Source organism: Notothenia rossii (genome assembly GCF_949606895.1).
Source record: "Notothenia rossii genome assembly, chromosome: 3".
NCBI classification, from domain to species: Eukaryota; Metazoa; Chordata; class Actinopteri; order Perciformes; family Nototheniidae; genus Notothenia; species Notothenia rossii.
In genome coordinates, this window is record NC_136901.1 from 78,325,661 (window position 1) to 78,353,624 (window position 27,964).

General features: G+C 40.0%; 4 protein-coding genes across 6 annotated transcripts; 3 read left to right on the forward strand and 1 right to left on the reverse strand.

The window, feature by feature from the left end:
- Nucleotides 1-320: 320 nt before the first annotated feature.
- Nucleotides 321-7,459, forward strand: top6bl (TOP6B like initiator of meiotic double strand breaks). Its single transcript, XM_079669668.1, has 14 exons — nucleotides 321-568; nucleotides 753-876; nucleotides 1,605-1,655; nucleotides 1,743-1,849; nucleotides 2,040-2,123; nucleotides 2,218-2,285; nucleotides 2,473-2,541; nucleotides 2,721-2,916; nucleotides 3,465-3,588; nucleotides 5,803-5,946; nucleotides 6,038-6,159; nucleotides 6,617-6,727; nucleotides 6,932-7,030; nucleotides 7,124-7,459. Exons 1-14 carry the CDS (start codon nucleotides 548-550, stop codon nucleotides 7,169-7,171), a joined length of 1,368 nt encoding a protein of 455 aa, XP_079525794.1. The 5' UTR covers nucleotides 321-547; the 3' UTR covers nucleotides 7,172-7,459.
- A 401-nt stretch (nucleotides 7,460-7,860) lies between these two features.
- Nucleotides 7,861-18,474, forward strand: pola2 (polymerase (DNA directed), alpha 2). The gene is made up of 18 exons (XM_079669667.1): nucleotides 7,861-8,084; nucleotides 8,744-8,868; nucleotides 9,025-9,113; nucleotides 9,324-9,381; nucleotides 9,688-9,797; nucleotides 10,389-10,588; nucleotides 10,782-10,870; nucleotides 11,310-11,462; nucleotides 12,105-12,167; nucleotides 12,316-12,367; nucleotides 12,523-12,641; nucleotides 12,795-12,833; nucleotides 14,371-14,444; nucleotides 14,827-14,935; nucleotides 15,029-15,135; nucleotides 15,383-15,439; nucleotides 15,528-15,654; nucleotides 18,068-18,474. Exons 1-18 carry the CDS (start codon nucleotides 8,000-8,002, stop codon nucleotides 18,218-18,220), a joined length of 1,809 nt encoding a protein of 602 aa, XP_079525793.1. The 5' UTR covers nucleotides 7,861-7,999; the 3' UTR covers nucleotides 18,221-18,474.
- Nucleotides 18,475-18,717: 243 nt separating this feature from the next.
- On the reverse strand, nucleotides 18,718-23,035 carry LOC307032005 (uncharacterized protein). 3 transcript variants are annotated; one of them, XM_079669666.1, is made up of 10 exons: nucleotides 22,701-23,035; nucleotides 22,189-22,282; nucleotides 21,962-22,045; nucleotides 21,631-21,703; nucleotides 21,035-21,544; nucleotides 20,821-20,938; nucleotides 19,438-20,388; nucleotides 19,104-19,256; nucleotides 18,987-19,021; nucleotides 18,718-18,898 (listed from the first exon to the last, which is right to left on the reverse strand). In XM_079669666.1, the coding sequence occupies exons 1-10, from the start codon at nucleotides 22,784-22,786 to the stop codon at nucleotides 18,798-18,800; spliced, it is 2,205 nt and encodes a 734-aa protein (XP_079525792.1). In that variant the 5' UTR covers nucleotides 22,787-23,035; the 3' UTR covers nucleotides 18,718-18,797. The 3 variants fall into 3 exon arrangements, with proteins under 3 accessions (XP_079525792.1, XP_079525791.1, XP_079525790.1); XM_079669665.1 differs by having other exon boundaries at nucleotides 18,718-18,895; nucleotides 22,138-22,282; XM_079669664.1 differs by having other exon boundaries at nucleotides 22,138-22,282.
- An 84-nt stretch (nucleotides 23,036-23,119) lies between these two features.
- On the forward strand, nucleotides 23,120-26,423 carry zdhhc24 (zDHHC palmitoyltransferase 24). Its single transcript, XM_079669669.1, has 3 exons — nucleotides 23,120-23,756; nucleotides 24,465-24,742; nucleotides 24,944-26,423. The coding sequence occupies exons 1-3, from the start codon at nucleotides 23,464-23,466 to the stop codon at nucleotides 25,234-25,236; spliced, it is 864 nt and encodes a 287-aa protein (XP_079525795.1). The 5' UTR covers nucleotides 23,120-23,463; the 3' UTR covers nucleotides 25,237-26,423.
- The last annotated feature ends 1,541 nt before the right edge of the window (nucleotides 26,424-27,964 follow it).

A 27,964-nucleotide genomic window follows, 5' to 3' on the forward strand; every position in this document is an offset into this window, starting at 1 on the left:
AGATTTGTTACTCAACTAAAAGTAGAAATACTTAATTTACTTTGTTACAACTAACTAAGGGTCCTGCATTCAACAACAAAAAGTATCAACATCAAAATATACTTAAAGTACCAAAAGTAAAAGTAGCCTACTCCTTATGCGTAATGGCCATTGTTGAGTTAATGGTTACTATTATGATGAAGGGTAAATGTAGAACTAATTTGAATAACTGTATTGATGCTGGATATCTATATAACTCATCTAGGTTTTCTTTGAGCTAATAAGCTAAATATAAAAGTAACTAACAATAGCTGTCAAATAAATGTGCTGGAGTAAAAAGTACAATATTTGCTTTTAATTGTAGTAGAAGTATAGCATAAACTGAGAATACTCAGGTAAAGTACAAGTGCTGCAATGTGAGTAAGTACATTTACTTAAGTACAGTTCCTACTTAAGTAAATGTACTTTGACACTATCCATAACATAGGTGGTAGGCCTACATTATTTAACAGAGAAACATGCAGAATGCTCGTTCGGCGCGCGCCTTGCATTGCACTGTACATGAAGGATGCTCAGAGAGATACAGCAGGTAATACTTTAAATAATAAATATTATCGTTAGAAAACAAAACGTTTTGTACGTGTAACTATGCTGATTAAATGACAGATAACCTCAGCTTGTAGTTATTTGTAAAATAGAGCTAGCAAATGTTGGAAGCTAGCGTAGCATATTTAGCTAAAGTTAGCTAAACTATATTTCTTCTACAACTTCAGGTGCTGCGGTTTTTCACGCTTTTTGGAAATAAACGGCATCAAGATGGTTTGGAAGCGAAAGGAGGGCTTTTAGTACTTCTATGGACGGACACAGGAGATTCATTTCAAAGTCTAAACTGTACTGGTGAGTTAAAAAGCACCCAAAGTTTGTTTATAGTTTTGCTGCTTCATCAGGATGAGCCACCACCAGTGGAGTTACATTGTCTTAAATTTGTTTTGTTTTTCAGATAGATGTTTATAAAAGTTGAAACATAAAGGGCATACATAATTAAATAGTATTCTGATAGATAGAGATAGGCTTGAATACCACTATGTACATATAGCACGTGTGAAATATAGGTTAATTACTGTTGAAAAAATCCGTCAAAACACATTATAATAAGCTGTCGTATCTACAAGCACATTCATACTACTAAAAACAATATAGAGACATTTATTTTCTTTCCTATAATCAAACACATTATTATTTATTGAAGGGTTATAATTCACTTGCATTTGTCTTTCACTCAAGACTAGTCATTTTCATACTTCCTTACAGCTGTGCATTCGGAAATAATTTAAAGTAATACAAAAAAAATGGGCATTTTAAATGTAACATCTGAAATTACTGATGTGTTAGTCACTGAATTCCAGAAAAATCTTGCATTTCATTTCAAAAGGGGATACAGATCTTCTTTTTAATAAAGACATGATAAATTGGAAAAATAAACTGAAAGATTAGAAAAAGACTTGCTCGATATCAAAAAGTAAACTCAAAGATTAGAAAAAGACTTGCTCAATATCAAAAAGTGACCAGCTACCGTTATCTGACATATGATTAAGTGTTGTAACAGTGTTCACATTGTGGTGCAGTTGCAGCGGCTGGTTGCTGGTGCAAAAAGATTAGCAAGGAACTCCAACCTGGTAAGTATACACAGATCTTACAACTTCCCACACGACTTCCGCTTCTGTGCACTCCATCACTTTGATATACTGTGTTAACCCTCACAGCTTTGAAGGAGAGCATGTTTTCCCGTGCGTGTCCTCCACCTGACCCTGATGAGCTGTGTGCCTTCATTGAACTATACGGTCCAATCAGATTGCTTCTGTCTTTTCAGGTACAAAGAACTGTGATATTTTTCTATAATATCTGGTATTACTTAGTAACCTCTTTGTAGGAAGAATGTCCGAAGAAATGTGGGAGGGATCTGATTTTAGTAATTTGGCCAAACTTACTAATTTTTTCAATTATTAATGCTACATTTTTTATTTAATATACAATATCTGTCTATTGCTTGCACTATACAGATGAACGATGCAACACTTTTCCGTCCAGAGTTGTGTGCTCGTATAGAAGTGTTTCTACACACATACAGTTTGGCTAACCTAAGGGTAAGATCTGTTTTTCTCTGACATGTATGATGATGTATGACATGTATGATTTTAAAATAGGTACCAAATATTTGATCAACCTTCTTTTTCGTAGATTAAAACCCACTTCAAGTTCAAATTCAGCCAGCAGACCTTCCAGCGAGACTTTAGCTACGACAACAGGTATAGTACTGATACATCTGGCAAATTTCACACCTGTAAAATGACCGCATCGAATGTATTCAAAGTATATGTTTGACAAAGCATTCATGTTTTACAGAGTTACAACATAATCACAATCAAGGGCTAGTTACTCAAACCCCCTCTGCCATGTGTTTTTTTAAGTAACTCTATGTACACATTCTTGCAGAGCGAAAATCAAGAATACAGCAATTGGAAACCAATGGTCACTGTATCTGGATGTCACCTGTAAAACACAGTCAGTAATACTGTTTAATATGATTTAATTCATGTTTGTTTGTGTGGATCAATGTTGACAGAAAATAATCTAATAGGTTTGTAACTTCATCTATAAATGCAACACAAGCATTTTGATAATACAGACGCACTCAGGTATGCTTACTGTTATTTATATATCATATTTTTGTTGGTTTTAAGGCCTCCAGAGTGTGTGAAGAAAGGACGCTGGTGTCATGGAGGACACCCGCTCCTCGGACGCTGGTTGCCCCTCAGTGTCCCCCCTGAAACCATGGACCAGGGCCTGTTTGGGGAGCTCAGCATGCAACCCGTCACACTGCTGAGCCCCTGTGTACTGCAGTACCCTAATCTGGCAACACAACTCACACACATCCAAATATCCTTTGCTGTCTGTTTGTGATTTTCACAGCGTGTGTCTGTTGTGGTGGCTGCAGGACCGTGTTTCTTGAAGGCGGAGTGAAAAAACAGCTATTATAGAGAGGGATGAAAGGAAATATTGTCTATATTTAGGGGGATAACTACATAACACATCTTCCTTGGTTTTGATCCAAACGTATTCCCAGTTGAGCCTAATTTTCATTGGATGAAAACACAACTATTCTGTCCTGAGATTATTTTATAATGTTGCACCATGTTGTTCACATGGAAACTGCAGAAATAGTTATTTCAAAATGTTTACAAAGGAAGCACGAGTTCAAACGCAGCTTACCTCCGTTTTGGGAAGCTACAAATATTTTCAGACCCAGCCCCCAAACCCCCTGTGGAGTTGTGTTCCAACCCTCAGCTAAGGTCAGTGGCTTTGGGTAATGACCAACGCATTGAAATCACACATGTGGCCGGAACTCTGCTCCTTCTTTGTGTCGACATGGTTGATCGGCTCTGTCATCTGATCTTGATTAGTGTTCCTTGACTGCACGGGTCCAGGTGTTGGTGTACGGCCCCAGTAATGTTCCTCTCACAGGGCCCTCCATCTTCTTCCAGAACCTCCCTGCTAATCTGGACTGTCAGGACCTGGGGCTGTGCGGCATTCACTGCTCCTCCGTTAAAGGTAAACAACAACCACTGATAGGAACAACGAGTACTGATGGTCAGGCTACATTTTGGTGATTCACTGAAGGAACTGTCAAGGCTTTTATTGAACAAGGTCATTCGAGTCCAGGACAGTTAATCCTGTCTTAAAAGGGACTTTCTGAAACAACGGATGAGGCGTGAGTATAAAACTAATTTAAACCAGATTTGTTAGAGAGTGAGCACAGCCCTAGCCTGAAGCCACCTATAAAATCTTTAATGGATCATAAAGGCTCATGATTTGAGTCCTATACATGAAACCAGAGAGAACAATGGAGAGAGAAAGAACAAAACACACACAGAACACACTAACAACAAATAATAAGGGACAGCACTTAGAGAGAAGAGGCTCCAACACTGCACATCTGGGCTTCAGTGGTTAAAAGGATTGTCACTGCATTTAATAAATCTCACCAATGAATCACTTCCACATGTTTCCAATCCGAACTACCCATTCACGTTCATTGTAAACAGTTAATTGTGTTCCAAGAAGTAGTTGTTCCTTCACATATTATCACCATCCACAAAGATGTTTGGGTTCCAGGAAGGGTTGACGGGGTTTGTCCCTTCGCACTCAGATTTGTTTAGAAATCACTATTTAAAACTGCACTCAGTTAACATCATTGTTGCTTTTTCAATTTAGATGACTCAAGTAGAAGTAAAGGTACTAAAAAAGCAAACACTTGAGTACAAGTAAAGGAAAACGACTCAAGTAGTGAGAACCCAGATTACATCTATGCATTATGTTCAAACTGGTTCAAACATCAAAGCTGTTATTTTTGTTAAAGTCCCATAACCACAACCCAACAAATAACAAAACCCTAACACTGTTTAATTTCCTAAAACCAAAACCAAGGAAAACACTTTGTGTCACTTATTAAATTCTTAAAAGGAGATGCTTCCTGTATCGTGCTTGTTTATCGTATCTTTTGCTGTAAATCCGTCAGCTGATTTATAGGTACATTTATCAGTGGAAGTAGCAAGAACTGTGAAAACAGTATCAGAAGGAAAACATATGTTTGAATAAAATCAAAAGAGTTGTGCAAAAACAATGACTCTTTAATCCAAGAAAAGACCCATAAAGGAGTAAATTGATTGAGTTACCACAGGTATTCACATTGGCATATAACTTTGACCATGATGTTTTACTCAGCTTATCTAATATCTAATCGTACATTGATCTTGCTTCAGTTTCTACGAGCTGATCTTTAAAGAATAAAACAGTTGAATATTTCCTAGGAGTGAACATTAATGTTGTCTAACATGTCAAAAAAATATATGGTTGACGTTATATTTTTCAACTGCAAAATACTGGCACATTAAAAAAGTATATATTATATTGTTATTATTAATAATATGTATTGTGTCTCAGTGAAATAGTCAAATGATTCCTTGTGTGTCGGGACACCAGTCAGCCTTCATGAATGTTTAATTTGAGCATCAATTTAGTCTGTTTCTCTTTCTTGCCATCAGTTAACGAAAGAGTTAACTTGAATCTGTGATTAATCTAAACAACGTGTAAGCGAGCTGAATTGAGTAAATCTTGATTACAGTTAAGAGGCACTTGTGTGGAACTAAGCTTAATCATCACTAAAGAATCTCTACCACTCAATAATTGGCTGATTTCTCAGAAAAAAGGTTCTTGCAAAATTACTGTTTCTTGTCCTTGTCGCTAACACAATGAATCACATCCACAAGTTCAACCAAAGGACTGTGAACATTACAAGAATCATCATTCTTAATACCGAAAGTAAACTAATACAGACTCATAAACCATTCTGCTCTGTCGTAAGGCGGCTAGACAAAAGATACTGTTGCAAACAATAGATTTTGGTTTATTTTAGCCTGGAAATCGACAGGTATTCAGGTTTGAACAATGAACATCTAAAAGAAAGCTGAATTGTTGCTACTTTACACCAAGGCAAGATTGAGAAAAAGTCTGTTTGCTAAGTGAACTCAAGTTTTAAAACTAGATCTGTAAAGCCAAGTGTTGAAACAATTACTTGCCCATCCCTAGGGTGCGTCTGCCATTACCACAACGTTAAGTACATGCCGTATTGTTACAGCCCATCGCTGCACCAGTGTGGACTCGCAGTGCTTACTTTTTAAAGTGAATATCTCACTAACAATTATGTTTTCATACACTTCCCTTCTCATTTCTACTTTCAAAACATATGTTTTACATATTTTGCAGACGGCGATGGCACCGTGTACACAGTAGAGCAGGAGCAGGAGGATCTGGAGCAGGAAAGTGTCTACTCGATACAGCAGAGTCTCCTGCTCTATGTCTTCCTGCAGCACGGGGACCCCTTCGCCTCCGAGCTCTCTGATATGCTGGGTGAGAGACCGCTAACTGTACAGTCACAAATCATCATGTTGAAGTCGGTCTTTGTTTCATCTCCTTTGCTGTGTCTGCCATCCTCCCACAGCCACAGAAGTGCTGATACAGCGCCACCTGGAGGATATTCTGAACAACAACAGGCAGGCCGTCACAAGAGCCCTGCAGACCGAGCTGAAGGACGCTCTGAAAGCCCAAAATCTAAGAAAACAGGCAGGTCCACCTACACAATAACTGCTAGAGAGGAAATACATTCAATCATGTATTGTAGTGTTTTTCCCATGATATTAATAATTTTACATAAAAGTGTTTTTGCCTCAGCAATTATTTGACTCATTGAAAGATAGAATAGTAGATTTTTCATTTTGTAATTATTAAGCAAGAACAGATGTCAAACTTTTGCAGGTTGCAGCCTCTCAAACATGAGAATTTGCAGCTTTTATCTGCTTTTAATCATTGAAAATGTAATATATTTGGGGTTTTAGGCTGTTTGTTGGGCAAAACCTTTACATTTGAAGACAAAACATTTGGGCTCTTGGGGATTTTAATGTTCATTTCATTATTGTATGACATTGTATAGATTAATCCAATCAATCAATGGAAATAAATGATAAATACGCTTTAATAAAATGTTGATGTGGGTCCTGATGGTCTATGTTTGGATGTTCAGAGCCAACAGAGGATGCGTTCAGCAGCGAAGGTGATTCTCAGTTCCTCCATCAGTATCGTGAGCTCCAGCTCTAACATGGACTTCAGAAACGCCTGTCTCAACAGCATGAAGGTAGGAAACAAATAATCCAAAAATATGTATCTACAATATATTTATAGTTATTTCTAATATAAAATAACTCCCCTTCACAACTCAAAAGGCCATTGGCTTAACCTGTTACCAGGTAATTTGCTACACTGTGAAAACACGTGTTACATACAGGAATATAAATCAACATGTGCATATCATGTGACAGAGGTCGTGTGTGTTTGTCAGGTGAGGGACACTCACGACCTGAGCGCGTCCCTCCATGAATCCCTGAGGAGGGTGACATCGTGGAAATTCGCTCCAAAGTGCAGGTGCCCCTCAGCTCAGGTGAGTGGGACGTCTGTCACCATAGCAACAGTTCAGCAGTTCTAGACATATGATTATTATCCACAGTCTGAAACCAAGTTGTTACTTTTACAGGTAGAAGAAGAACCTGAGTGGGAGGATCCCACCGGAAGAGAAATCTGAGTTGAAGGGTTTGAAAGGAGTTTACAAGGAAATTAATATTTCTGCAGTTCAATGTGTGCCAGTAGGGCTTGTGTTAATGTAGTGGTGATAGAAATAGAAATTAACTTTTTACTAAAAAAACAAAATGTATCCTTTCTTATCATAGTTTGTGTTTCACATCAGATCTTTTTTTATAAACACACATTTCAAGCTGAGATTTACACTGAACTGAAATTGTGATCTGAGGTGATGTTTTTCAATTTTTTATATGTACCCCTCAACAAACAATAAAATGTTACTTCTACTCAACTTTATATCAAAGGGAAATATTTAACATTTTTAAAATGTAAAATGTAAACTTTACAAATGCAGTTGTACTTCAATGTGTACATTTTTATTGAGACTGTAAGGTTGCTTAATATAGTACTGTACTTCACGCTATTGTTTATGAGTTTAAAACAAGTTAAGCTAGGCAAACAAGACTGGTTTCTCATTGAAGTATTTCGAAAATTAAAATACTCGTATTCACCGCTAGATGCAGTCGAAATCTTTTATTTCGTGGGGCTGCTTACTTCCGCTTATTATTGTTATGGGATTTGACGTCATTTCCGTCCGCCAACACCAGCAGCACTTTTTCGCGGTAAAATGAAATGAGCGCCTGGTGTTTTATTCTGCCATCTAGCAGAAGGATAGCTGCAGTAACTTATATTAACTTATATTTAAAAATCGCATACTAAAGCCAAGTTGATATTTATCGTTGCTATGAAAAGAGAGCAAAGCTAACGAAAGCTACCAAGGTATCTGTCCCCTCCATTACTACACAATCTAGTAAATATTCAGCACAAAACCATGGCTGTGGTGACCGGAGAAAGCCTCAAATCAGAGCTGGAAATGTTCGACATATCCTGCCAAGATGACACAATCCTCGACAAGAGTAAGTTGCTAATGCATGCTTATTGTTGTCCTTTTCTAATAAATAGCGTCGCCTATAGCTAAGAATAACAACAACCAGCCAAATATTCAACATTGTATAACGTTACACACTGTTAACGTTATATGTAACATGTCTGTTTGCTGTGCTGTAATGGAAAATAAGAACATTAACTCTGCTGATCTTTACTTATGTACTTATTTTGCTACTTTATACCACACTACATTTTGAAAACAGATATGACGCTTTTTTAACTTCATTTCGTTTATTTGACAGCTTTAGTTATTTGTTAGTTTACAGTCAGATTATTAATACAGACTATAAAGCAACTGATAAATATTGATAGACATCAGCTCCATCTTTACCACCTGCAGTAATCAATTAGAATCCGGTAATATAATGTAAATGTTTATGTAGTAAGTCATTTTGCATAATGGCTCATTTTCTTTTGGTACTTAAAGCATATTTTAATGCTAATACTCTTTTACTTTTACAGTAAGATTTTGATTAATCGACTTTTATTTGTACTTGCAGTATTTCCGCATTTCCATGTATGATTTAAACGTGCTTTATTCAAAGTGATTGTGGACTGTATTTGATGTCATCTTAATTGCTACATCGTTTTTGACCTGCCCTCCTTCCTATCCCTCCTCTCTCCTCAGTGGTGGAGCAGTGCATTTGCAACAGGATACAGGCAGATGAGATGGTGCTGGAGTGGGTGGCCTACAGCACAACCAAAAATGGACTAAAACTCACCACCGACACCCTGGAGTATTTTGAACATGAGGTAAGGATTACATAAATTAATTTGTCTTTTTGTCAGGGATGTTGTGACTCTGGTTGTTGTTTACTTAAACATGGCCCTTTCTCGGTCAAAACACTGTCCCCACTCTCAGACAGGGCACCGAATGTTGTTTTCATACCCAGATCATTTTCTTGGCAGGTGTTGAACAAGAAGAATAAATCCAAACAAAGCTTAAAAAAAGAAGAAACTCACAACAGAACCAGAGACATCCACTCGCTGCAGGACATGTATCCTTCACAGTGAACTCGAGAAAAAGAGCCTTGAATAAAACGTATCTGTTGTCTGTCATGAGTGTATGGAATGTCATTATAAGTCAAGCTTTATTAATATCGTACTTTTTACAACACAGTAACTAAGAACTTATGATCTTAAAAACATATTAGTTTATTAAGGCTTGCCAATAAAGAATTTCACAGTCCTTAACATTATTTGTTCAGAATCAAAGCTGAGGAAGAGGAGGAGAACCTACTGGACGCTTACTCTACCCCTGCTAAGGTAAGCTGTAGCTTTTGATTACACACTATTTTTCTTTTGAGGGATTTACATGTTCAGAACAAAATTGTGATGTTGCAGGACCCTGCATTTCATATTTAAAAATGTATAGTACTGTTTCTTTTTCATTGATTTTAATGAACATTTAGAAATACAATTATTGAGGAAAAACCCAAGTATTTCCAGCTCTACATTGAAGGTTTTCTGTGTCCCAGTGCCCGGTTTCTTCAAACTTTTCTAAGATATGAATTCAAAGTTCAAGAAAACCAAACGGAAAGATAAAACCATTGTGTGTGTGTGTGTATATAGGGCTCTCAGAAGCGAGCGCTGACCACTCCTGAGCACCCTCACTCTAAAAGAAGTGCAGCTCTGCTGGCCAGCCCCGGCCTGCTGCTGTCTCCGGCCAGCTTTTCTCCCAGGTACCCAGCAACAACACCTCCAATTTGTCCCCATAAGGGAAGCGAGTCCCCACACGTGACTGTGTAAACAGATTTAGGTCCCCACAAGTATAGTAATGCTAGGCCACACACACACACACACACACACACACACACACACACACACACACACACACACACACACACACTGAATAACATTTGACTGGTATCAAAATCGTTTTTATTTCAGATGAACCAAGGGGACAACCTCTCATTGTGCAGTGACATGATGATGTGTCAAAGTGGTGTCTACTATTACTTTGTTCATTGTATAAAAGTAATAATAAACGTATATGTCACTTTTTACACAAAACACAAACGGTAGTAAGTAGAACAAACATGCAGGATAAAGCATTTTATTCCAACTGACCTTTTTGTTTAATTTACAATTCATTGGCTTCTTTAACAATGCTTTAATGTGAATGCATTGCGTAATATTGTGGCTATGAAACAGAAAGCAAAAAGGTGTTTGAACTTTTCCCTGAACCACTGGTTAGTTAGTGTAGCATGTAATGAACAACTTGTCAAGACAGACAATTTGTAACTGTGACTCTTACTTTCTTTCTTTGGAAGTTCAACACCGTCACAGAAGTACAGCCAGCGAGGAGCGAAAGGGGAGGTTGTGGTTTCTTTCGGGGCCGTGCAGGGGACCCGCTGGGCCGGCAGGAAGGAGTCAGGCGCCGGCGTCCAGCTGGAGCTCCTGGAGGGGCCCGAGGACTCGCTCCGCTGCAGCTACAAGTACATGTTCCAGAGGCTGCGAGACGTTCGAAACGGTGAGAGACACTTCAGAAGCATGAAAATCATAAAAAATCATTTGGAGGAGAGAGTCCTATTATTTAAAATCCTCACAACACTGGTTTTCATACATTTCTATTTTTAAAGAATTAAACAGTATACAGCCTGCTTTTGATTATTATAAAAAAATGTTCATGATTGTTTGAAGATCTTTGTTTCTATTTCCCCCAGTGTTGACGGAGAAGATAGAGGAGCTGGGCGAGGGACTCAAGGCTCACTTCAACATCGAAGAGTTCTCCCCGGTCTCTCTGCCCGCTCAGGTACCGACGTGATACTGCTGTGAAAATTCTCTAAAACCATAGAAGCCTCAAACCCATGATTTCCATAAGTTTTGAAAACATCATGGATATCTTCAAGTTGTAGTTTGATATTTTACTCAAGCAAAGTTGTATTCTTAACTAGGAAACTTTTTGAAACAATAAACAAATCAGCATCCAAGTTGACTTAAAAGTATTGATGCTTAAACTTTGTACATTTAAATCCGCTGTTGAATATTTCTGAACATCAAGACAAATGTAAGTCATGGTTTGTGTCCCTGTAGGTAAACATGCTTATCTTGACTTCATATAAGATATATCGTCATGTGCACCACAATTGCTATTTTGCGCTGCCTTAAACTAAATACATTTAGTTTATTTGTATGATTGAAGTATTGCCTTTCAACTCAGTTTGGTGTGTTTTCTACCCCCCCTCCTGCAGGACAGTATCACAGTGCTGGGTCAGGTCTGCTGTGACAGTAACGGCAAACTGAACGCTCACTCGGTTCTCCTGGAGGCGGGTCCGGAGCAAGGCGGGCAGCAAATACCTGTGGACCTATCAGAGCTCAAAGACTACTCCCTGTTTCCTGGTCAGGTGAGCAGACGGGAAGCTTCTTGTCCTTGAGCATCAAGCTACAGAAATATTTCTGGCAGGATTCAATGTGTCCGTTTTTATTCATATGTATTTGTAGGGCTGTACTGAATAGTTCGATGCTTCATTCGTAGCATTTACATTTCAATTCTAAATACAAATGTCAATGCTGCACAGCTTCTTTTTCTGCATGTCTATTCATTGTTCTTAAACCTGGTACTTCAGCACAGTGGCACATTAGGTTTGTCATTGTAATTACTTCAAGTCAAATTGTTATGAAAAAGGATGGATTTAAAAAAAAATACATTACATAAATGTTTCTGCAATAACAAAACTATACTTTTGAATAGAAGCTTTGAATGTAAAGAAATGACATTTGTTACAACCCTAATATTCTGACATTGTAAGTCTATAGAGTGCATTGTGCTGTGAGTGTGTATGATGGTGGTCTCCCCTTTTCCTCTGCACTGAAGTGTGTGTGCAGCAGGTTACACGGTCACCAAGAGCAACAGAGCATGCCAGGGACCTGGGCAGGAGACGACCCCAGCGTCCGACCGAGAACTCTGACAAAATGTATCAACAAATCCCAAAGAAGAATAAATAGCCTCCATGCGCTGTGAATGAAACTCTGCTCTCTTTCCTCAGGTGGTAGTGATGGAGGGGATGAACACAACGGGAAGGAAACTGATGGTTTCCAAACTCTACGAGGTCAGCTACGAGTTATAAAAGTGTTTTTCTTAGTTCTGAAAGATAATGCCTTCGGAAAGCAACATTTAGTTGAAATATAAATCCCAATATGAGTTTCTCAACGTTTAGAACTGTTTGTTGTTTCTGTAAATCGTCTTGTCTTTTTCAGGGAGTCCCTCTTCCTTTCTTCACTTCTGAGGGGAAAATGGAGATGAGTGAAGGTAAGTGATGTTGGTTGTTAACATTTGTAACACTTTCTGTAATATCTGAAATATATAGGAGGGACCGTGCATTCTGTTTGTGTCAAAGTTAGTTTTAGTTCTTTGTTTCTTTAATGTCAGTTATTTCATACACACTCTTCCCCATGCGATTACAGAGCCCTTGAATGTGCTGGTGGCATGCGGACCGTACACTCCCTCTGACAGCCTGACCTTTGACCCCCTGCTGGACCTCATCAACATCATTGTCAGGGACCGTCCTGATGTCTGCCTGCTGGTATAATCCCTTTCTTTATTTTATTTTGACTACATCACAAGCAGCTGTTCTTACACATGGAAAAACTAAGGAATCAAGTCCTGATGATCCTTTCCTCTGTCACGGTTAAGTTTAACATGCGACATTTCTATATTCTTCCTTTTTCTTCTCCAGCTGGGCCCTTTTGTGGATTCCAAACATGAACAAATTGAGGTGCGTTCAAAAGTGGACATTTTGTGTTTTTAACCCTGAATCCCTCTGTATTTCGAAAATCCAAAATCAATTCAGGTTGATGTGATTCCTCCAACATATTAGTTGATTGTGTCCTGGGGCCTCATTTATAAAGGGATATACGCTCCAAAGATGGCGTACGGCAGTTTCTACGCAATGTTTGCGATTTCTAAAATACTAACTTGACGGGAATACGTGCGGTCCTCCACGCAAACTCTAACCCATGCGTACGCACTAAGCACAAATACGGGAGAGGCGAGAAACTGCGACACCGTTGGCAGAAGGAAGAATGGAGAGAAATATGTGGAAATAATACCATAAATAAAATGTTACCTCTCATTTATCATATATGAAGAATTCATTTTCAAACATTGATTAAAGCCAATCTTAAAACGATTTAACAAACGCCTGTTTGAGACTCCTCAGTGCACACAAAAACATAACTGGGAGAAATAAATAAATACGGATATGTTATTTAAAACCACCTTGAATATGTTGTGTTAATGTTATGAAATGTTTTCTCATAAATGATGCGGTAAGCAGGAGGACAGAATTACGTCTAAACTGACGCCGTTTTGCATTTCTATAGGTTGTAGATACGCGCATGGTTTTATATATGTTTAATAAATGTTTAATCGTGTTTTATGCCGTTTGCCAAGACTTGATAAGTCGCTCGTAAAACACAGGAGGTATGGAAACTAAGAGCACCATATGTGGTAAATTGTACAGCTAATATAACACACATTAGTTGTATTTCCTTTAACTGACGGATATAGAGTTGCTGCGGGGGGGGGGTTGAGATGCACAGGCTGCAGTGGAGACGCTGCGAACAGCTGATCGACAGCTGGGACACAAACCGCCAAATACAAAAACCTAATTCAGATCCAGTGGTCATGACTCCACTCCCGAGGGATTCCCCGATCATTTCTTACAGTTTATCATCAAGGGGGGGTCTCCTGTCCCCGGTACAAACACACTGCCTGAGGAAGGCTATGTGTATTTTTTTTGTCATTAACCTTTTTCGGACCACTTATTTATTTTGGTGACGATCCGACCTCCATGCTGCTATTCTGGTTCAAACTGCATCAACCAAACCAAAATCTGACACGGTTTGAGATGTTTTCTTTAGCTTTTCTGTCGTCATTTCCTGCGATCTTCGCCATGCAGTCAGTCAAAATGAATGAATGAATGAAAGGGCGTTTCTTTGACTATTTATAGGCAAACATGGGCGTTACGTGAAGCCCGCAAAAGCTGCACCGCATTTCGAGTCGGTTGTGATTTATAAAGGGAAGCAGGCGTAGGAAGTGCCGTACACACTTTCCTCGCCGGTACGCAATGTTTGGTGAATCGGAAAGTGGCGGAAAATGTATGTACCTATTTTTCGGATTTCTACTACGTAAGCAACCTTCCCACGTGAATCCTACGCACGGCGTTATACATGAGGCCCCAGGACTTTAAAGCAAGTTGGTTGATAATTTGTTTTTGTGACCATCTTTACCCCCACCTGTGTGTGAAATAGAAAGCTCAGATGATCGAGACGTTTGAGGCCATTTTCTCAAGATGTGTCGAAAGCATTGTGGACGGCACCCAAAGGTTTGTCTCAAATTTTGAACTTCAAGGAACAGCATTTCCTCCTGCAGGGGTTCAGACAGGTTCTTACATTTTTTTTTAAATGCTTGATTTTATTCTTCATCTGTTTTTATGCTTAGAAATCTCTTTTTAATTTGAATACAATTCTTGATTTTTAGCATAATATGGTGTTTCATCTCGAGTTATTTTCCTGTTCTCACTCGAATTTCAGCTAGATGGGTGCTTTTTTAAACCATTGAGGATTCGAAGAACATTTTCAGTCAACAAAATGCTTGAATTGTTCTCTTAAAAAGATGTTCAAAAACTGCTTGTGCTCATTCTTACAATATGCTGATATAAGAAAACCCAATAATAACAGATAATGTTTTTTACTTTTCCTATCCAGTGTTGGCTGCCGCCTGGTGTTCGTGCCCTCCCAGAGAGACATCCACCATCACTTCATCTACCCTCAGCCTCCCTTCAGCCTGCCGAGCCTCAGCAAGGACCAGGCCCAGGTGAGACTCTCAACCACCTGACTGGAGGATAGTACAGGTCAAATAAATAAATGTTTATCACCAGGGAATTATATCTGCTCATGCTCTCTGCAGCGCGTCACCCTGGTCCCGGACCCCTGCACCCTGCTGATCGACGGGGTGACCTTTGGCCTGACCTCCTCCGACATCCTGTTCCACATGGGCGCAGAGGAGATCAGCTTGTGAGGAGGACTTCTATATTTCACTTCAATTGAGCTCAGTTAACATTGTATTTTAGGAGAAGCAATATAATGTTTAGTATGTTTGTCAAGTTTTATTACATTATTGACATGAATAGACCTCTTTACAGCCAACTTGAATTCCTAGACGAGCTTTCTCTTATACCAGAAGCAGAAGTTAACTAGTATTTCTTTATGTATTTTAATGAATGGCATTACTGAATTGACATTGGAATGTGTTGTGTTGCAGCGGCACAGGAACAGACAGATTTTCCCGCATACTGAAACATATGCTGACCCAGAGGAGGTAGGAGACCTAAAACAGTACATTTGATTTACTCTACGTTGAAGCTGCTGTAACTATAATAACCCCCTGGTTGTGTCTTCTCCTTCAGTTACTACCCGCTGTACCCGCCCGCGGAGGAGGTGAACATGGATTATGAGAAGTACCAGAGCTTCGGTCAGATGCCGCTGACCCCCGACGTCCTGGTGATTCCCTCGGAGCTGAGATACTTTGTCAAGGTACAGATTTCCTGTTCTTGTTCGCATCCTCTAGACCAGGGGTGGGCAAACTTTTTGGCTCGGGGGCCACTATGAGTTTTAAATTTGACAGACGGGCCGGGCCAGAAGCAGATCGGTAAAAAAATATTTAGCTGTCCACTCCTCATTATACACTCGGCACTCAATGTTGACTTTTCTTTTCTTTGGTCCACTCATTGTTACAGATGCAGGTTCAAATGTGAATTAGGTTCAAAGGTGAATTATTGCGTCATCGTTTGCGTCATGACGTAACTGTTTACGTGCCTTCTTATGACCCACACAGCGTTTTTACGTCGCTGATTTTCTCCGCAACACCGCTCACAACAACATCAACAGAGGACTGCGTCGGGTAGTTTTTAATTATTCGAAGCCAGATTAAATCAAAGAACTACTTCTCCTACCTTATACCTTTCTCCAGAGTGCCGTGGTGTATTGTTTATTAATGTGGTTCAGCTGCATTACCGCCCGCTGCAGTGCTGCTCGCCTACCGGAGTTTATTCTCCCGTTAACTCGCGGCAGCGGCCGCTGTAAAGTTTTCATTTTCTAACTGTCAAACAAGCAGCTGATAAATATCCCCAAAGCCCATAACTGAATGTGTTTTAGTCTGAAAGCTGTTTGGCATCACAACGCTGTTATGAAAGTTTCTCAGGCATTCTACAGGTGATGTTAGCTAATCAGACTATCTTGACTAATGTTGCTATCATATTGTGGCATAAGCCGTTTTCTACACGCATATTTTACCGGCGTAGTTTTCGTTATGATTTTACTTGTGATGGCCACATGTAGCCCGTGTACTGATTCCATCCGATGGTTGCAATAATACAAAACAAAAGGAAAACGTCTGCCTCTTCACAATGGGCAATAACAGTGAACGGATGGTTATTAAAGTAAGGTAAAATAAACAGAATCACACTAAGCCTGGTTAGTGTTGCCTGACTTTATAGAAGTGTTTAAGTGTGTGGTCGCTTTCTAGTCACTTTGCTCAGCGCTACTGATTGTTACAACTTGTATTCGCCAACCTTGCCGGGTTGCCGAGTGGGGCCAGCTGAGAGAATAGACCAGACTCCAGCAAGGGTAAATTGTGTCTAGAGTGCGCCATCTAGTGGGATCAACTGAAATGCCGGGTATTGCAGGAAAAAAGGCAAAATGAATGCGGTCTTTACTATAATTTGGACAATTTTGTACCAATATTCTGCGGGCCGGATTCAAAAGCCCAACGGGCACAAACTGGATGAATGTGAAGTATTTTGTTAAAAGAGGATGAAAAGCGTAATTAAGGAGCACTATTGGAGTGACTTTGATGGTTATTGGACTCAGGATTCATTCATTTGGATTCCCGCTGTATGAAGAAATTAAAGGACGGTGCAAAGGGATTAAACTGTTTAAAACACATGCTCAAAGTAAGCCGGATTTTGCAGATGTGTTTATGTGGATTCAAAAGTCTTAAATAATCTACAAAATGGAGGAGACCGATCTGATCGGAGCAACTGTGACAAATAATCTGAAACCGGCATGGACAATGACTATGTTTCAAAAATGCGCTTATCCAGACAAGCCCGGTTTGGACACTTTACGGGCAGAAGAAACATTTATATTAAAGAAAGAATTATACATTTCTGTCTTGTTCGCATCCTCTAGACCAGGGGTGGGCAAACAGATTTTAATAGCTACTAACTTGCATTTGTATTTAAATTAATTAATCAATTATTTTTTATATTTTATTTTAATGTAGAGACAAGGCTTTTAGTGACAATCATGTATTGCGTTACAATTATATGTAAAACAAATAATTAAATAAAAAAGTCTTAAAATGATATTTGGCCTCAAATCATCTGAGGCCTGGCGCCCCCCCCCCCCCCCCTGCGATCTTTGGTGCCCCCCCAGGTTGGGAACCACTGCTCTAGACAGACACTTAGCCCAGTCATTGGTTACAGAGCCCACTCATGTAAAGTATTGTCGATTCAAAAATAAGTGCAGCTTTGAGTTCAGTTTAAAAAAACAAAATGTTTAAGAAGTTAATTGAGTCAAGCCATGGGAAAAACATCTGAGTTTTTAAATAACACTGAAGGCAGAAGGCAAAACATATCATTTCTAGTCCATGTAATAAAGGAGTTATTCCTACATTGTCAAAATTAAAATTAATTAAAATTATGTGCAGTTTTCAGGTCAGTTTCATATTACAACATTTTTCTTTCTGAAATTATTTGAATGTAGTTATGAGTCCAAAATATTATTTAAAACAAAGACACATCTGTAGAAAAGATTAAAAAAAAACAAATTTTTACTAATGTAGAGGTTCTTCCAACGGGACATTTGTTTTGAATATCCCTATCTTTTTAGTTTTTTTATTAGCCCACGCAATATGTCTTTAAACCTCCTCTCCTCTGGTTTTCAGAACGTGGTCGGCTGTGTGTGTGTGAATCCTGGAAGGCTGACCAAAGGCCAGGTGGGCGGGACCTACGGCCGGATGCTCATCCAGCGCAGCGCCGCGTCAGACGACGGGACGAGAGTGAGCCCCTGTCTGGCTGCTCAGGTGGTGAAAATCTAAAGTAACATTAAGACTTTGAAAACTCTTCAACAGAAAAGAGCTGACTGAACCAGGACCAGTTTGCAAGCAGCTTTAAATGCTGTGCTCTCCAGGCACGCTGATGGAAAACACGCCTTACAGAAACAATCTACTGTGCTCATTGGGTTTATTTTTATCCAACAAACATGTCTGGTTGGTGGTTTCACGACTGTGGTAGAATGTGAGTCGCTCAGACAGCCATAACTAACTATTTTCAATAAATTATTGTCACTCTTTGTACTGTTTTGTAGTCTTCTCTTACATCTACTAGTGTTGCCGTTTTATATTGTATATTTCTGTTTCTGAGGCTCTGAGTGGAGGAGGAAGATCTATTTCTTTAGTAGTCAACATAAACACTTTTTAGTATGTATATAAAGCAGTTTAATGTAATGCAGTTATGTTTGGGTATTGATACATTTAAATAACATCTTTAATCAAACCTAAGAAAACAAACCAATAAACGGTACCAAACGACCACATATTTGAATAAAGTTGTTTACTATATAATACTCTTAACACTTTATCCTGAGGTAGGCTTTTGTTTCAGAGGTTGTTACATTTATTCATAAAACTGGTCGAACTCATCAGAGTCACTCGGGTGATCCGACTTGGTTGATCTGTCCGTCTTAACTTGAAACATCTCCACGTTGTCACAAACTGCTGGAAAAGAAACAGATAGCAATCTTCAAAAACAAACATTTATGGCAATATTGAATCCATCTTTAAATGAAAACTGACAATACTTTACCTTTTGGTTTCTCGGCAGCTTTCAGGTCCTTTCCTCTGAAAATACGTTTTTAACAAGGTAATGAGATGAAATTGGTAAAGCTGTAGTTTCTGCTATCAGAAGTCAAACGTAACTCACTCTTTCTCAGATTGATCTTGAGGCGCAAGTAGATTCTCGACATCGTCGTCACTGATCTCATCTTCAGAGGATTCTGTTTTGATCCCTTTCTCCTCCTCCTCCTCCTCATCTTCTCCACTGTTCTCCTCCGGAATAACCTTCATCTTTTTAGATCTGAAAACAACAGATCATTTCAAGTCTACGTACTGTCATTTGTGATTAACATGTTATTATTTAACCTTGCCTTCAAAAATACCAAAAGACACCAAAATGTATGCCATATGCTTTAAAACAGCCAAAATTCCTAAAGAGATAATACATTGTGGATAGTGATGCATTGTGGTTAAATATCCACCTGTTTTGCGGTGGTGAGATGATGCTGTCGTCTGAATCTCTTTCCTCCTCTGGTTCTCCTGCTTCGTCTCCTCTCTGCTCGTCTTCATCTGACTCTTCATCATCCGTGTTCTCTTCTCTTTCATTGTCGTCCTCATCTTCATGTTGAGAAGATGTAGAAACCCTTTTTTGGTTCTCACCATCTTCAATCTGCAACATTTTGGACTTTTCTTCCTCAGGATCCCCCTTCTCCTCTTCCTCTTCCTCTTCCTCCGCCTCTTCTCCCGATCCTGTCTCCTCTTCTTTATCTCTAGTATTATTTTTTTCCGATGCCACATTTTCATCATCATCCACGTCTCTTTCCTCTTGCTCTTCATCTGTCTGCTTGTTCTCTTTTTCTTCAGCGCAACCACCATTTCCCTCTCCATCTCCACTTCCTGGTTCTTCCTCTTCCTTTCCCTCTACACTGCTTTGTTCAGAGCTGTTACTCTCCTGCTTTTCTATTTCATCTCCACCTCTGTTTTCAATCTTTACACTAACATGTCCAGACTCCTCCTCCCTCTGGGACCCTGACTCCTCCTCCCTCTGGGATCTAGCCTCCTCCTCCCTCTGGGATCTAGCCTCCTCCTCCCTCTGGGACCCTGACTCCTCCTCCCTTTGGGACCCTGACTCCTCCTCCCTCTGGGACCCAGAGTCCTCTCCACAGCTCTCTGAATTATCCCCATGTCTTTGATTACCTCCTCCTTCGATCCTGGCCTCCTCAACTAGACCCCCTAACTCCGCACTAGTGGACCGACTCTCCTCTCTGGGACTCCCTGAGTTGTCTCCCTTGCTTCCCCCGACAACGAGCCCCTCACCACTCCTCTTCGCCCTAGTCGTGCTGGATCTGCTTTTCTTTGATGAGGCGTCACTTTCTGAGTTTTGGGCTGCTGTGGCTGCAGCAATGACGATTGCACTGGAACTCTCAGATGACCTAAAATTAAGAATGGATGAACAATTAAATTGTAAAGAATTATATATGCAAGTTAATTTATATGGTAGAACATAAGTGGTTCATATAGTATCTCTGATTCTGATTCATCCTCTGGTTCATGAACGCCCCAAAGATTTTGACATCTTTACTAAAATGTTTGCTGTTTTTATTGTAAAATTGCTGCATAGTTTGCTTCAAAGCTGTGGCAAACTTTAAATGAAAGTGAATGCCTCAGCTCTTTTCTGTATATTGCAACTTATAACAAATACACATGTAGAGGAAATGGGTTGTTTTAGATGACTAAAGTTAGAACTGTCATTAAAATGTTGATCTGTTACTTATGATTAGGATAATATGTACCTAGTAAAAATGTCCAGAGTCTCTATTAAGAGCTAGATTCTCTGAGAGACTATTATAAACAATATGACTTACTCGTGAGAGCTGCAGCTGTCCAAGGACGCTTTCTGTGATGTGCCTCTCTTCTTCTTCTCCACTCTGCTCCCCTGACTGGACTCCCTGCTGCTCTCTGCAGGGCCACCAGACAGACGAACTAAACGCAGCACGTCAACACACAATGGAAATGAATATCTGAGGGGAATTAACATATTTACTAAGGAAGTGCATAAGATTTTTTTTTTTTTTCCACCTGGTTTAATGTCCAGCTCCTGGGGAAAATGACTGCTCCTGCCTCCACTCCCTCCTTCTCTCTTTGAGCTTGGTGCTAGGCTTGTGTCCACCTCCTCCTCCGTCATCTTTATCTCACGAGGGGGTTCCTCCCTGTAGAGCGGACCCCACAGAGCCTCGGAGCATGCAGAGATCCCAGCCGCACCAGCAGCCAAAGGCCAGGGGGGTTCAGGCTGCAGGGGGGCCCAGCCTGGTGCATCTTGCCTGGAGTGATGATAGCCGGGTGGGGAGTCGAGGTGTTGATGATGGCATGGATCAGGATGTTGGGGGAAAGATGGAGGGACGTGAGAGTAACCCTGGGGTTGATGTTGGGCTCTGATGGGAAACCTAGCTCTCTGGAATTGAGTGGGGGGCTGCCAGGAAGTTTGTACGTAAGGGAGACGAGGGGAGCCATGTTGGTTGCAGTCCATGTGGAGGTTTTGGCTGTAGTGGTTTGGTGTTGCAGCCATTTGCTGTGACGTTGATGTTGGGCCTGGAACAAAGATAGACATTAGATAGGAGTCGGCGTGTGTCTAGAACAACCCTTTAAAACTAAAGAAGTGAGTAAAGAGGACAAACCTCGATCTGCTGAGGATGTTGGCACCCGTTCCTCTCTGTTCTTTAGACATGACCTTAAGTACTCCTCCATGCTCTGTAAAAGACAGTGGTGGAAGAAGTATTTAGAATTTTTACTTAATTAAAAGTGCTAATTCCACACTGCAAGAACACTGCACTACAAGTAAATGTATGTAGATGGAAATACTCAAAAAGAAGTATTAAGGTACGTGTACATTACTTAAGCACAAGTTAATTGTAAACAAGTGAATGTTCTCAGTTTTATTGCACCAATTCAAAATACAGAACCAGTTTATTGGTTGGACACAAACTGCATCGTGTGAATCTCTCGTACCTGTCTCTGAGCAGACTGTGTTTTCCTCTCGAGCTGCTGCTGCCAGCGGGGGTAACTCTCCTCCAGGTACCGCTCGTACTCCATCTGAAGGAGTCAAAGGTCAAGAAGAGGATTCAGCACCAACGCTTCAGGCAGGGGTGAAGTACAAATGGGAAGTTTGTTTAATGTGTGTGCACCCGAATAGTTGTCATGTCAGCAGTGATTGTTATCATCTCTCTCAGTGTGACCTGGGCGTCATCAAACTGCTGCAGCAGCTGCCTGTTGTTTTGTTGAGCGATGAGCTCTCTCTCCTTCAGCTCCTGCCAGCGTTCCTGCAGGTGGCTGCATGAAACAAACACACACACAGATTAACATGATTAACACCCACATACACAATGATGAATAGCATTTTGATGCCTTTTGTTTATGCACTGCTTTGGCTGATTCTGAGGATTGAAAAGTCTCTATTGAATAGCATTGGCCTGTTGACACTTAGATAAAAATAGTGGATCATAATGCAGCATCGTACTAACTGGTGTCACACACAGTTTTCTACCTTCACACACAACATCTTTAAAAATCAAAAACATTACCCAAACTACATTATGTACTCCCTCTTTTGCACCACACTGTAAAAACCCATACAGAAGTCCAATTGTATTTGGGGGGTTTCTGTTTTTAATGATTTTGAAGAGAAGGTCTAACAACTGCGATTACTTCTTCGATAACTTCTTCCTGAATTCATATTCAAGGAGCTTACCTCTTTGTTAGCATCTGCTCTCTTTGGTTTATGAAAGTGTCCGTCAGGTGCCTTAGAGGCAGTGATTTCTTCTTCGATGCAGCCATGACTGCAGGCTTTCAGTGGATACAGAGATTATCAGGGATTAAGGTATCCTCTTTGGGGGGGGGAGGGATCAGAGGCATGCTGCCAATAAACACATGGGGTTAATCTGCAGTGAGAGCTTTTTTTTCTTTTTAATACACGCAAAATAATAAAATAGCCAGCATGACAATATGATAACATGATGAAGTGAAAATAAAAACAATTTACAGAAATGACAAGAAAAGTAAATATCACTTTTAAATCTCTTTAGTTTTTTTTTTTTACAGAATATATTGTGTGTACAATTTTAAATGAAACCTATTTAGAGAAGCACACGATTGTCCACCCATGGCCATGGGACTGGTGACATACACAAGCGGAACCAGAGTGCGTTGTTTCAATGCGGATGTATTTTCATGTAGCACCTGTCGGGAGCGTTCGGTCGAGTAGCTGAGATTGCGGTAGTGAGGGAGTTAATAGAGACTGAGAGTCGTTCATTTCAACTCTTTCATTTCATGAATTCCTCTGAAAGTTATATAAAGTATTGTTGATATCATGCGGTTAATGTAACTTCAAACACAAAGCTATTGGATCAGTTATTATCATTTATAAGCTAACAAACGGTTACTAGAGTGCGCCTGTCAAACCGCTCCCCGCCCTGTGAGCTGTCACATCACGGAGAGCTGGACGGGCAGGAAACATGACCAGTTTAGCTAGTAAAGTTTTCGGCAAGGTCGACAGGGTGTGCCGCCACCTCCCAGTGTTCCTCAACACCTTCCTGGTGTTCTCCATCACCGGGGAGGTGAGTTACTTGGTGCTGGTGGAGGCGGACCAGCAGACGACGGAGTGGTCCGGCTGGTGGAAGGCGGTCCACCTGCTGGCTCAGTACTTCATGCTCGGGAACATCTGCTGGAACGCCCTGCTCTTCCTCCAGACCAGCCCCAGCATCAGGGGGGTGTTCCTGGGGGGAGATGGCATGGGTCAGGGGTGGAGGTGAGGAGTGCAGGGGTTATATAAGGAAATAATGGGGTTTTATTTGGAATTCTTCATACAGCCTTGGTTTGAGGATTCACAGTAAACTATATAAAGCCTCCTTGTTTACATATTCCTGTTTATTTGTGGTGTCTGTTGCTCTTACTTTGGCTAGACCCTATTTACTCCATGTACAATGATATTTAGAATACAATTATTATTTTATAGTTTAATTATAATATGACCATTTTGTTTTTTTCTTAATTTGATAGAATAGAGGAGAGAAAAATGTGATCCCCACTGTCCGACTTCCACCATTAGGAGAGTTATATTTGGCTTTTTTTACAGGTGTAAAGATTGATTTGTTCCACAGTTTTATTTTGGCCCAAAGCAATGCTTTTTCTAGATAATAAATCTCACAATAGGTTGAGCTTGGTATATTTCCATTATTAGGAAAATGGTGAATTATCGTCACGAGTGAGTTGGAAAAACTGTCCATCTTGGCAGAGAAGCAAACAACTGAATTTTATTTTACAGTACTAGTTCTGTAAAAACAAACAGACGCACTCAATGTTTGAGTTTTTTTCAAATTTGCATATCCTCCCACATCCTCCCCGTCTGATGATCACAGTCTCTTTGTTTTAATGAGATTAACAAAACAGTATTTTAGAGCCAAAGCAGCATTTCTCATTATAAATAAATGTATTTTTGTTCTTGTTTTTCACACAGGTACTGTTATACATGTGAGACTCATACTCCTCCTCGCTGCTCCCACTGCTACGACTGCAAAGTGTGTGTGCTGCGGCGGGATCACCACTGTGTCTTTTTTGGCCAGTGCGTGGGCTTCCGTAACTACCGCTACTTCCTGAGCTGCTTGTTATTTATGTGGTCTGGGCTCCTGTACGCCACTCTGATGAATGCAGAGGTCTTCATTGTCATATTGAAGGAGGGTGTGACATTGCATAGCGTCATGCTGCTGCTCATTCCCTGGATCATGCTGGTGTCAGGTAGGAGCTGGTTTTGCCACTTTCGGTTTGTTTGTAAGAAGGATAATTGCAGGTTGATTCCCACAACTCTCAGTGTATAATAACGCTGCAAGGGGTTGTAAATGTAACCACATTTATTTAATGTACAATATTAACCTAAGCTTGTATTTATATCACTGGCTTTCTTTTAATCAGTTCTGCTGCTGTCTCTTCTCTCCCCAGGCCAGGTGTCACCAGGTGCATTTGCCTTCGCATTCATCGCCGACACATGCGTGGTGGGCTTCCTGCTGGTGTCCGCCTTCTTCTTCTTCCACATAATCCTGATGTTTCGGGGACAGACCACCAGGGAATGGTACTCGACCCGCCGACCTTACAACCTCGGCGTCCTGGGAAACCTACGTCACTGTCTGGGTGTTCGCTGGTACCTCTGCTGGCTCTGCCCTCTCATCCCATCACCTCTCCCCGGAGACGGGATACACTTCCAGCTCACTGGATCGCTGGACCCCAGCCGGTAACAGCTGAAAGTCTGAATATGAACAAGTCGTGTGTCTTTGCTTTAGTGGTGATAGTTAATGTAATCGGGAGCAGCAGCTGTAACAAAGGACACCTCAGTTCACGGAGAGGTAGCTTGGGATGGGAAGAAGCCAGAGCAGTGTGGTGGTTTAAGATGTGACTGGGTATATCTGTCTACCGATATTTTCTCCGTAGCCTTTACCCGTGCGGGGACAAGGAAATGATGGGCCTACTTCAGAAGAGTACATTGACCTCCATTTAAAGGTATTCTTTATATTAACACAGAAATGAGCATGGTTCCTCTGGAATACTGAGCCATGAAGACGTATCAGGACAACTCTGAAATGAGAATGGAGTACCATATATAGGTTTAAATTCTTGTTTACAAGCACTTGCGACAGCTGACTACAACCTCTGGGTAGTCACTTGAATCGGCCTTTTTCGTACTGTTTTTTTTAATATAAATCTGAAGGTTATAATCAGTTTGGCCTTGATGATGACAAGTCCAATAGGATTCTAAATCTTCTGTTCGTTAGCAGTGATTTTGTTTTCCACTAATCGACAGCCACTCCTGAGCTCCAGCTGATGTATTACACTGTGCTCTCTGCTGGTTTTTGCTGCATCAAGTAAGACATAAAGACCACTGAGAGGGGGGGGGGGGGTTCACAATGAAGGAAAACATTTGTAAGAAAACAGTCAATAGAAATTGCACATAACATAACATTTAGTAGGAATAAATCGAATAAACTGAATTGTTCAGTCCTGATTCTGAACCTGTGGCCCGTCCTTACTACATATGAATTGAAAGAAAATATATAATTATTTTGTTATTAACACTATGTACTCAAAACCTGCTTTGATCTTCCATTTAGTATGGATTTGGGACACAGTTAACATTTCTCACCGCACTTGATGCCAACTGACTTTTGCTACGTCAGTACCATCTTTTCTCTCTCTCTTTTGTACTTTTGCTTTTGTTATTTTATTCCTACTCGCTGTAAATGGAAATAAAAATGACAAGCCTTTGTTCTGACAGGTAATCGCACTTGTCCTAAAAAATCTGCCAAATATTGTTTGTTTAGGTTTTATTAATTGTTTGCTATTATATATACGGTATGTCTTCCTATTTCTTTTTGTTGGCCATTGGATATGGGTCACACCCAATAAATTATCTCAAGGGAAGACCAGAGCCATGGATACTTTTTTTTATTGTATTATTATATGTTTATTTTTTGTGTTGTAATAGCAAAATGTGGATTTGTGGGAAGTGTTTTCTGCAGTTTTCTAATAATTTTACACATGCATGCTTGAGTGAAAAAAAAGTTTTTCTTGCAGATTTTGATTCTAATGTAGAAATTAAAACAAAAATACAATGAACATTTATAATCATTTATCAAAAAGACAGATAAATCAAATAATAAAATAGCTTGCTTTTGCAACTTTTTCATTCATCAAATTCTGAATGAATTAGAATAGTGGTCAGGGTCTAATCCTGCACTTTATTGTTGAATGTAAACAATAAAGCATAATTGTATCTAGTTTGACTAACAAAAAAGATTTTCAAATGATTATAGTATGCTGCATAAAACCTGCATAAAACACAAATTCTAGCACCACAAAATGTAAATAATTCATAAAAAAGTTAGTGTTTTCTAATGGCTATGTATCTGATTGTAATTAGGTTTTAATGTAAAAAAAACGACAATAACAAAGCAAGTACAACAATTGAAAATGCTTCCCTTAGCAACAGTCACTGCCAGGTGCATGGTTACCAGCAACGTGCAGTCTTCGAACAACAACTCCGCTGGTGCAACTCCATTGTATTGGATTTACTCGCTAGTAAGGCATCATTTTTTCCCTTTTCTAAAGCAGATATCATTTTAAAACAACAGTAGTTTTAGCTGAATGTAGTATTATAGCAGTATGATAACTTTTGGTAAACTTGGTATCCTAGCTTGGAACGCTAGCTAGCTCAGAAACGTCGGCTAATGTTAGCTAGCTAAATCTGCTTTGAAAATATAAATGAATGGGTTCAACAGGTCCTGTAAAATACTCCACGTAATTATCCTAGTCATATTTTATATGTGTTTTACTTTAACACATGAAAATGTAGCCAGCTTTTAACAGTGGCATAAGGAAGTATGTTGCTTGGTAGCAATAACACAGTTAGGCATGTTCTACAGGCTAGCTAATAAGTCCTGCGTTAGCATGATTACAAAAACCTAATTTTGCAGAATGACTAATTCCAGACTTATACATAACTGAATTGTAATAATTGAGCAATTACTGTATTTATCACTTTAATGCTGCAGCAGGTCATCCAGGAGTTGCGGACTTTCGGTGACAGAGCTATCAGTGTAGCATCCCCCACCCTCTGGAACTATCCCCCCCCGAAATCCGCAGCGCCCCAACCTTGGACACTTTCAAAAAAGCCCTCAAAACGCACCTTTTCATCAAGGCTTTCCCCACTATATAGTTAGTTTGATAGGTTTATTTTTCCGTTACTTGCTTGCCCCCCCCCCCCCCCCCCCCCCTAACCTGTCTGCCTCTTTTCCCCTACTCCCCCCCCCTACCCAACTTGTAAAGCGACCTTGGGTTTCGTGAAAGGCGCTATATAAACATTATGTATTATTATTATGTTTGTTAACTTTCAAATATAATTTAGCAGAAAAGAGTTGTTCATGTTTACTGTTACAGACGCAAAGGGCCCTTTTCCATCATTAACAAGCT